Genomic DNA, 10346 nt, shown 5'->3' with positions numbered 1-10346 from the left:
TAGAAATAAATATAGATGCCTGAATAAATTAGGTATTGTATGTCCAATTTATACCACTGAAGCCATGCTCTTCTCAAAGAAATTCAACAAATAACTAATAAGGAACACAAATTACATTATAATATGAGACTTATTCAGTACCATCAACATTCAATTTATTCACCAATAGAGCATCTAAAGTTTTTTTAGTATCATCTAATAAAATTTAATATTCTACGTTAATTGTATTAGTATAAGTATAATTTCCATTTATTTATTTTTTTTGATGTTTCAATGATTTCCTAAATTTATTAATGTAGACTATGCTTGTTTAAAATTATCTAATTGTTTAGGCACTTTCTATTTATTAATTTTATTGAATTATCAACAGAATTAGGATATTTGTGTTCAAATATAAATGGTATATACCTTATTAGATATGAAAGGCTATACTGCTCAAATAAAACAAACGGATTGTATTCATTATCATGCAAATCAATTGATAGCTCGACTTTTTTTACTTTAATTAAAAATAGGTATTACCTCCAATAATAATTATAAGCCATTTGATTCAGTAGTTTTTCCAACAGGTTGAGTGTATACCATGACTATGAAAAGCCAACAAAATTCATTAATTTCCTGGAGGATTTTGTGGCAGAAGTTATTGATTTATATGATAAAGGTATTACTCTATAGAATAAGGCTTTTCTCATTCATTTTACTGTGAAATTGTTGAACTCTGTTTTTTTATGACAAACTACTCGGATATGATTAAATGGATGCATAAGTAAAAATATTGTTACTTTAAATGCGCTGGGAGTTCATCGATTGTGTAAGCTTCTCGATTTCTGTTTCTATCAAAAAGTCGATACATTATCATATATGCGCTTGATTTTCCGCTAAAAGTACTTTCAATTTTATGTGGTGGTATCTGTGTAATAGTTATAGTCTCATAATTGTGGTATTTTCCAAAAATCTAAATACATACGGTAGTAATAATATCATCATTACATTCAAACCATTGTCCCGACTTGAAATCTTTTATGTATGAGTAATAGTGCCCAAAAGTGGCTTCACCTTTATGAATGATCACTCCGTATAATTCAAATATGGAATTATAGCCATCCACATCCATTGAAATGATAAATGGAAAAGATACTCTGACAAAAAAATTTCATACAAAAATTCATAACAATGTTTTTTTTACGTTTATATAAACATTACGTACTTGTCATTTATTTTTACAGGTTTTAGACTGTTTATGTTATAGGTAGTCCTACCTAGATGAAAACATAAAATATATGGGAGCTCTTTAAATTTTTGTCCCTTTAGAAATTTGCTTTTTTTTCCACAAATGTCACAAAAATGTTCGTCTAATATTTCAGGTCTTAAATATTGTTCTATTGCATATTCCTATTAGACAAGTATATTAATATAAAAAACAAATTTATTAATTTAACTTTAATTTTGCTTTTTCTACATTAAACATATAATTTTACGGTTTATATATATTTACCAGCGAGTCATATGATGTCTTTCCATCAATAGAGCGAATAGGCAGAGAAATATCAAAAAATGTGGAGTACTGTTCTTTACTTATATTGCACATAGTACAAGTAAGGTATTCGACCTGAATGCCTGAAACATGATAATGAATAGTAAACACGATGAACTAATAAAATACTAATCAAGTCTAAAAAAACAGTCATGTTCATTTTTATAGTAAATACATTATACTTGCCACTGAATAAATGACTAATCATGTTAGCGGACGATGAAAGTTGCAACTTCTCGTCCAAGATGCCCAAAAAATAACGACCAAACTCTTGGACGTCTTGCTGGATATCTGTGTCCTTCTGAGTCCAATCAAGACTTTTTGTTAAGCCATTAGTCTTGACCGCCGATGTGTCAGGTCCAAGTAGTTCTACAAAAAGCCTTTGAAGTTGATAAACTACGTTAAACCAATTGTCGTCACCGGAATTATTAGGGAATGTCAGTTCCAACAACTCGTTACGAAACTCCGGCGTATGGAACAAGACTTGGATGAAAGAATTTAAATAACAAGTTGCCCCTTGGTTTTTAATACCACGGCACACTGAAAAATAATTTATAAAGTATTGGCTATAATTGAACATTTTTCTTTACCAAATACATATTTTAAAAGTTAAACTGTTATTACCTGGCGAAACATTTTTAGCTTCAGTTTTTGGTGGTAGACTAAACAGTGGTTTCTTTGGTTCTTGGTTCTTTTGCGGAGGAGTTTCCACAACTTTTTCAACACTTAGGGTAGATTTTAAAGTGTTGAATACCATAGACCAAGAATATATCTAATTTTATTATTATAATTAACTTTATTAGAAAAAATTCAAAATGTGGATTTATAAGTTTAAAAATTATTGATGTTAAAGTCTTATAATGGTGATTGCGTTATAAACTCTCTTTAGGGAAACGCAATTATGTTATTATCAAAATATAGCTATTGTATTGTTTATTCAACTTTAAACGGGTAATGTATTTATAATAATATTAAAAACCATAATATACGTGCTTTAAGCTCATCAAGATTTGATGGAATCGTCAAATTTACTATCTCTTCTTTTATCGTTTTCTTAATTTCGGGTTTATTATTACTATTAACTTTAGGGCTTTTTTCGTGGTCTGATTGTTTTGCATCAGGTTTGATGCAGATACAACAGAAACACTTTTTATATGTTTGCTGTAATTGATTTTTGCTATATGTCCATACACTGCTCTTTTTATTAGTTGCTAAAGTTCGTTAAAGAATTAAGCTACAAACTTTTAGTTTTAATTTTAATTACTTACATTTTTTCAAAGATAATTTTTTTACACAAGTCCATGTTCCTTTCAGTAATCCGAATAATGCTTTACTTTTATTTAATGTATTGTGAACAATTTTTAAACCCATTATACGTTTAATAAAGACAAGAACTAATCTTTTATTAAATAGATTTCCTTAGAAAATGTTTTATTTTTTTATAAAAAATAGACTTAATTTTAAGAAATACTTTTTTTTTATACTTACTATGATTATACTTAGAGGTAAAGATTTTTGCATAAGAATACAATTTGTTAAGCTTTATAAGAACGCGAAATATAGTAAAACAAAATAATTAAACTTTACGAAATTTGTCTGTTAATGTAATTATTTGTACTAATAAATTAATAAATTAATCATTTATTTACTCAACTATCACCAAGGATTTCAATTATTTATATAACCAGTACATTTTTTTTAACTAAGTGAACATGATTTATGTAATAAACTTCAAAAAATATATTATTATTATATTAAAATAGAAGTATACTAAATACAAATCATTTTTTAATTTTGACCCTTTCGTTTAATATTTGTATAGAACTTTCGAAATTATTGCACTGAAACTTTTATTTTACAAAATAATACTATATNGCATATTGCACTGAAACTTTTATTTTACAAAATAATACTATATACAAGATAATTAGCTAAAAAAATGTTGTCTTTAATTTTAGCATGTATAAAAAACCTATGAGACTACATAGATTCATGGGGGACACAATTAGCAATAGGCAACCTGTAGTTCAAATATGTCGCCAAAATTATTGACCCATTATAATTGATTCACAACATAGGTATTTTCATTTTATATTTCCATTATTGTCTCTTTATATACAGAGAAACTTGCTTAATTGTACACGTGTAATAGATATTCGATATGCTTATAGGATATTAAAGACTACCAAAATTCAATAAACTGGTTCTTGACATAAATAGTCTTTTTTAGCTTCGATGCGAAGCTGAGAAGGTATTAATTTTACTATGTGTTTTTTTTTTGTGTCTGTTACCACTTTTTCTCAGCTCTCACTGAACCGATTTCTTTCAACAATACGTCAAAAGATCACAAATCTTATCTAGTCGAAGACATTACCCTCAAAAATTGAAAAAATTGCCCTCGTTCCCCGTAAATTGGGGAAACCTCCAAAAAAATTACAAATTTAAAAATCGCTTATTTTCGAAGTTTTTTCAATTTTTTTTAATTAAAACTGCCATAACTTTTTCAAAAATGAACAAATTGATATAATTTTTTTTTATAGATGCTTGTTGTCTTTACCTATCTTTTGGTATTTGTTTTTTATAAATTTAACCTTTTACCAGCCCACAGGGGGATTCAAAATGACAACTTTTTCAACTTAACTTTTGAAAGTGTTCCGGAAATACTGACACTTTTATATATATCTTAAATTAAAGCTTATGTAATATAATTTAATATTAAAAAAAAAAAATTTCGGACTTTATTTTGTTTTCATGGTGAAAAGAGTCATCAAAGTTAATATTAAAAATATGATTATTTTAAAAACATTATTTTTCATACGTTTAACTTCATAACGCTATAACTCTTTGAAAAATGTATGGATCAATACAATTTTTTCTTAATGTTTATTGAGTAAAAAAAAAAAAATTTCAAAATCGTATGATTTTTATCTTATGTAGTGATACGATCACATTTGCATATGCCCATATCTCTGTCTCCCATAACATCGTTGTACCGTTTAATAGACATATATATATATATAATTAACACAGTGACATACAACAATACTAACAGGAGGGCGGACTGCACACATAAACACTTTTTGTCATTCACGGCCAATGTGCCATAATAAGATATCCCTATCGATAGTTGACATTTTACCATCTTCGCGATCAATACTTTTGCCTGATAATTAACTTAACTTCGCTACCCCGTATATTATAGTGTGTGTGTGTGTCGCCGTCAGCTCCCTGTTGGATTATATCATCTCTAGGTGTCCAGCAGGTTGTATTATCTATTTTTATTTATTATCAATTGCTTAATAAATATTTATTTATATCGTTGTTAACCTAAGGTGTTATATATATATATTGTAGTGCGACCCTTGGTAGTTCCTCTAAGGGAATATAAATTAAATAGGAAACTTCAGTACCTAAGGTAGATATAGCCTAGCCAGCTATCCCCCGTTGGTCCCTTAGAATACTGTCGACGGGCATTTAGGCCCACCCCTAAATTGCGACGTAACAGTAGATTGAGTTCATAAAACTTCAATGAAAATAATTTATTTTTCCATTAAAATAATTAAAATCATTAAATTCTAATGTTTTTAAAGTATATATTTTTGAATTAGATATGATATAATAATGGGATCGAATTGTACAATTAAATAATTTTATTTTGTTATTTATTAATTTCTTATAAAGCCAATTTTTTCCCTAAGAAATCACGAGTTAAACTTATCTAATCGCAATAATAATTTGCAACGAGACCTTACCGAATCGAAACACAATAGTTAATCTATTGTATTTTAAATCGATAAGAAATACTTAACGCTATCTATTTTTATTTAGGATTATTTTCTTTATTATTATAATTATTATTATTTGGCTCATATGAAATTTTTACACTAGTACAAACTGTTATCTATCCGGAACAACACTATTTTTAAGTTAAACAATTTTGTGACATTTTTCCTGTTGCAATATTAGATTAAGTTTAGGTCTAGTCAGACTGAGCATAGTTTTACCTGTGATGTGTTGTTAAATTTCATTTTGACTTAGATTTTTTAAGGCTATCATTGATAAATAAAAAATTAATTAAAATAGGAATATTTTGATTACAGCATCTTTTTAAATTTAAATAGTTACATAAAAATGATGACAATGATATTTTATCTAAACTTATAAATAAAAAACTAGTAATCAAGATATATTTGAATTCAAATATATCAAGAATTTTCTATTTAATCACTGTCAGATATCATCTGGCATACTTGTTGCAAATATGCCAAGCCTCACTATACCGCCACCATACTGTGATACTGTTATTTTTTTTTGTTTTTTAAATATGAAAATTGTATTATATTTTTATATTATTACAGATATAAATTAAGTAATATAAATTTAAATAAAGTAGGTAGATGATACTTCAGAATCAATATCATCTTTTATCAAAAATATATATTTACTACAATGGAATATGTTTAAGTTACTTAGATAAAGTTTGTAAAAAAATAAAACTTGAACACCTATAAAGGTTGTACGAATAAATGAAAATTTACATTATTATTTTTTGGTGTGCTAGTTCCTTTTTTATTTTTGCATTCAATTGTATGTAATTTCATTTTATACAATTAAAATTTATAATTGTGTTTTATGTCAATTATAAAATATACCGTCTAATATAGAAGTAAAATTCATGCAGCATAATTTTTACACGGAAATCAAAAAAATTGGTATTAGAAATAAAAAATAACATCATATATTAGGATTGAAATAAATTTCAATCATATATTTGTACATTTATTAATATTAAAGCTTTGTGTTGTAGTAAATAGCTGATGAAGTATTGAATAACGTCGATTTTAGTATAATATAAAATTTACAACAGTAGTAAGTATTTTTTGAATTCTCAAGCAATATAATAGTGTCGTATAAAAGGGAAATGCAGGATAAGCAAATTAATAATGATGGGGAAAAGAACATACAAGGGAAACATGAAAAGTATAGTGGGACTGAACGTTTTGACGAAGAAACATCGAGTTAGGACATTTGATGCGAGTAACTTTGTAGTTTGTACGATTTAATTTATTTTATGTTACATTTTATATTAAATTTTGACTTTGTGCTTATTACGTCTCGTAAATAAAATACCATTTAAAAACCTGCACTTAGCTTAAATATTGTATATCCACCATACTGTTAAAATTGTGTGTGTGTGTGTGTGTGTGTGCAGCAAGAGTCGAAGTTGGACTGCTGGCCTTTAGACGATCTTAATAACTAGTGTGCATGCTGGATAGTTTTTAGGCTTAACCTTCTTTAGTAGGTATAGTGAAGAGGTAGTTGTGCTGGTGCCTTACAAGAAGCCACCTTTCAGTCTGCTACTTTTGAGCTAGACCGTGATGATGGATCTAAACTGTACCCCTTTAGTAGTTCACAAATTTGAGGGATTGGGGCTGACCAGTTCAATAACGGGAGGACTAGATAAGAGCTAAAAACGACGAAGTCGTCATCAAAAAACATTTGTTAATTTGTGTACTACTTTTTGTGTCTNGTATTGAACGGGAGGACTAGATAAGAGCTAAAAACGACGAAGTCGTCATCAAAAAACATTTGTTAATTTGTGTACTACTTTTTGTGTCTACGTCGGGGTACTACCGATGTACGACAGTGTTTATTGAGTAATAAAATAATACTGTTAATAAGTTTATAAGACTTTTAGCTTCGATGCGAAGCTGAAAAGGTATTAATTTTACTATTAAGTATTTTATTTTTGTGTCTGTTACCACTTTTTCTCAGCTTTCTCCAAACCGTATCTAGTTGAAGACATTACCTTCAAAAATTGAAAAAAATTTCCCTCGTTCCCCGTATATGGGGGAAACCTCCAAAAAAATTATAAATTTAAAAATCGCTAATTTTCGAAATATTTTCAATTTTTTTTTTACTTAAACTGCCATAACATTTTGAAAAATGTATGGATCAATACAATTTTTTTATGAGAAATAATATTTATATAGTCCTTTCATTTGACATACGTTTTTTTTAAATCGGATCATATACCTTAATACAGGGAGGATTCAAAACATAAAAATGCATTTAGAAAATAAAGCTTTTTCAACTTAATTTTTGAAAGTGTTCCGGAAATACTGACACTTTTATATATATCTTAAATTAAAAATAATGCAATATACTTAAATTAAACAAACGTGTTAAATAATTAATTAAGTGCATTTACAAGATATTTCTTTTACCATTCCTCCAATAAAATAATCTACTTCAAATAATTATTTTTGTCATAGGTGGAATTTTATACATCTGTTTTAATGCTCATATATTTTTTAAACAGTTGTTCATACAATAAAAATTGTGATTTTCTTAGTATTAGGTATGTAAATTAAGTATTATAAATTTAAATAAAATAGGAATATGACACTTTTTATAATGCACATTATCTTTTTTCAAAAAAAAAAAAAAATACATATATATATACTCCAACTAAATAATTTTAAATTCCTTAGATAAATGCCTAACAGTAAGTAGTAAAATAAACTTAAGTTTATAGGTTTTAAGAATAAATGACAATTTAAATAAATAGATTCTAGTGTGCTAATTCCTTCTTTATTTTTTGAATTTTTTGATTCGAATGTATTCATTTTTATTGCATACAATTGAAATTTATAGTTGAGTATAAATTTTTAAATAGTGGTTCACATAAGAACTTCTTACTACACGAATTTTTTAATATATCACAGAATTGTATACTTCAATATTCATATGATAATATGATTAAACAAACACTTTTGTTTGAACACTCATATAATTTTTAAACAGTTGTTCATATAATAAATGTCAAACACATTTTTTAAAGAATATGGAAATAATTTTTAAAAGTTTATATTCTAACATTATAAATAACATTATGAATAAAATTTATTAAATGTTTAATCCTAAAATGCTGTAGTTTTCCCTACTTTACATATTTTTAAAGATAATCTTATAATTTAGTTAAAAAATTCTGTTAACTTTTGTTTCATTAAGATGTCGATTAAAAGTAATAATTCAAATTGTGTAATTAAAGTAGTTGTAGTGTTACTTTTATTACAAGTGAACCATAGTGATTCACTTAACACAGGATACAAAGATAACCTAATAAAGTCTATCGAAAATATTCAGCTTTTAAAATGTTCTTATTTATTAAATGCTTTAAACTTTATGAAAATAGCTAGAATAGAAATAAATCATTGGAATTTTAAAATAATTAATGCATATTACCCAGTATCAATATATTTTGGAGTCTTGCACAAAATGATGAAAACTTTATTTGATATCAAAAAAGTTGAAATAGGTACTTTATGGTTATTATACTTTTATTTAGGTATTGCTAACAACCATGTACGTAAATTAAAAGAATTAAAGAAAATGAGATACTTAGTTCAGCAAGAGCACACATATCTTAAAAATACTCACGACTATGTCATGAATGAATTAAAATCTGAGTCTACAACAATACAATGCAACATAGAAAACTACGAATTCCATATACAAGAAAAGGAATTAAAACAATTAGAAAATCAGCCTTTGTATGTTATACATAACTTTATGACGAATTATATAGAAATCATGAACAGATATTTTTTGAAGAATACAGATTTATTCCCCCTATGCTACGAGATATTTAGTAAAAACAATATCCTTATTAAAAGTATAGGACACAATGCACACAGAACGATTTATTTAATGAACGAATACAACGTACAAGTTAATTGGGAAGATAATGATAAAGGTACTATGCAGAATTTACAAGAAAAATACGAAAACGCACATAATCTCAATTGGAAGGACAATAATCTGAAAGATATTAAAATATACTACGATTCAGTTTTTAGCTTTTTTAAAGTCATTATGTTAAGGTTAACTTGGAAACATTTATTATACGTAAATAAACAACAAAATGAATCTATTAGGATAGTTTTGATTAATAAATGGTTAAAGATACTTGATGAGTTTGTGACGTTCTTTTATTTAAAAAATGATGACTATGTGTGTATGATAAAAAATTCAATTAATGGNTTATGTGTGTAAGATAAAAAATTCAATTTATGGTAACCATGACGCTGTTATTGAGCTCCTCAAATTATATTTAAACGACTTATGTTGCAATTTAAAGTGTAATGCTATAATTGAAATAAAATTAAACGGCAAAGAACTACCCTCTAAAAAATATGGTAGACCAGTTCACAAGGAATCGGAGCTGAAAACTATTGAGTATTATAGTTTGGGTGTTGCTGACAAATTTATCTTTACTACAAAAAATTTATTTTCAGAAAGAGATTTTAGTGTTGTTAAGTCATTTATTGATTATGCGGAAAATAATCAGTTATTTTTTCAAGCTGATAAAATAGTTGATTATTTATTTTTATAATAATAATAATTTCGTAAATAAAAAATTTAATAATTTCATTTTCATTGAATTATTTTTTAATAATAATAATTCTCAAAGAACTATTTAATTTAATGATTCATCAAAAGATGACAAATCGTGTCTAGTTGAAGATATTAGCCCTAAAAATTTGTAATACTTTCCATCGTTTCCCGTAATTGGGAAAATCTTTATAAACTATAACTATCAGTAATTTCCCACTTTTTCTAATTAAAACTGCTAAAACTTATTGTAAAATCTATGGATTAAAACAAATATTTTTTTATAGATACCTTAGGTATTTACTTATTACTTGGTATATTTCTTTGGAAATGTGTGCCTTTACCTGCCCACTGTAAGGGATACTAAATGAAAACTTTTACATATAAAATTAATTTTTTCAGCTTGACTATTGAA

At 26.4% G+C, this 10346-nt stretch overlaps 2 protein-coding genes across 2 annotated transcripts; one reads left to right on the top strand and one right to left on the bottom strand.

The window, feature by feature from the left end:
* Positions 1 to 2581, bottom strand: LOC126905903 (ubiquitin carboxyl-terminal hydrolase 47-like). Its single transcript, XM_050686035.1, has 7 exons — positions 2159 to 2581; positions 1721 to 2074; positions 1496 to 1617; positions 1208 to 1392; positions 968 to 1139; positions 783 to 910; positions 1 to 94 (listed from the first exon to the last, which is right to left on the bottom strand). Exons 1-7 carry the CDS (start codon positions 2289 to 2291, stop codon positions 49 to 51), a joined length of 1140 nt encoding a protein of 379 aa, XP_050541992.1. The 5' UTR covers positions 2292 to 2581; the 3' UTR covers positions 1 to 48.
* Positions 2582 to 7973: 5392 nt separating this feature from the next.
* On the top strand, positions 7974 to 9592 carry LOC126904982 (uncharacterized). The gene is made up of 2 exons (XM_050684386.1): positions 7974 to 8042; positions 8886 to 9592. Exons 1-2 carry the CDS (start codon positions 8033 to 8035, stop codon positions 9590 to 9592), a joined length of 717 nt encoding a protein of 238 aa, XP_050540343.1. The 5' UTR covers positions 7974 to 8032.
* Positions 9593 to 10346: the final 754 nt, after the last annotated feature.

The sequence above is a fragment of the Daktulosphaira vitifoliae genome, unplaced genomic scaffold, assembly GCF_025091365.1.
Source record: "Daktulosphaira vitifoliae isolate Bord-2020 unplaced genomic scaffold, ASM2509136v1 Scaffold_4, whole genome shotgun sequence".
Taxonomy (NCBI): Eukaryota; Metazoa; Arthropoda; class Insecta; order Hemiptera; family Phylloxeridae; genus Daktulosphaira; species Daktulosphaira vitifoliae.
The sequence above is the reverse complement of the archived record's forward strand: the minus strand, read 5'-3'. Positions and strand labels throughout refer to the sequence as shown.

What these genes read in the sequence shown, in the direction of transcription:
- LOC126905903 (XM_050686035.1), bottom strand. Translation starts at nt 2,291, where the DNA reads ATGGTATTCAACACTTTAAAATCTACCCTAAGTGTTGAAAAAGTTGTG. An exon ending in AGACATCATATGACTCGCTG is followed by an intron (nt 1,393 to 1,495) that starts GTAAATATATAT and finishes CTTGTCTAATAG; the next exon opens with GAATATGCAATAGAACAATA. An exon ending in ATGATGATATTATTACTACC is followed by an intron (nt 911 to 967) that starts GTATGTATTTAG and finishes ACTATTACACAG; the next exon opens with ATACCACCACATAAAATTGA.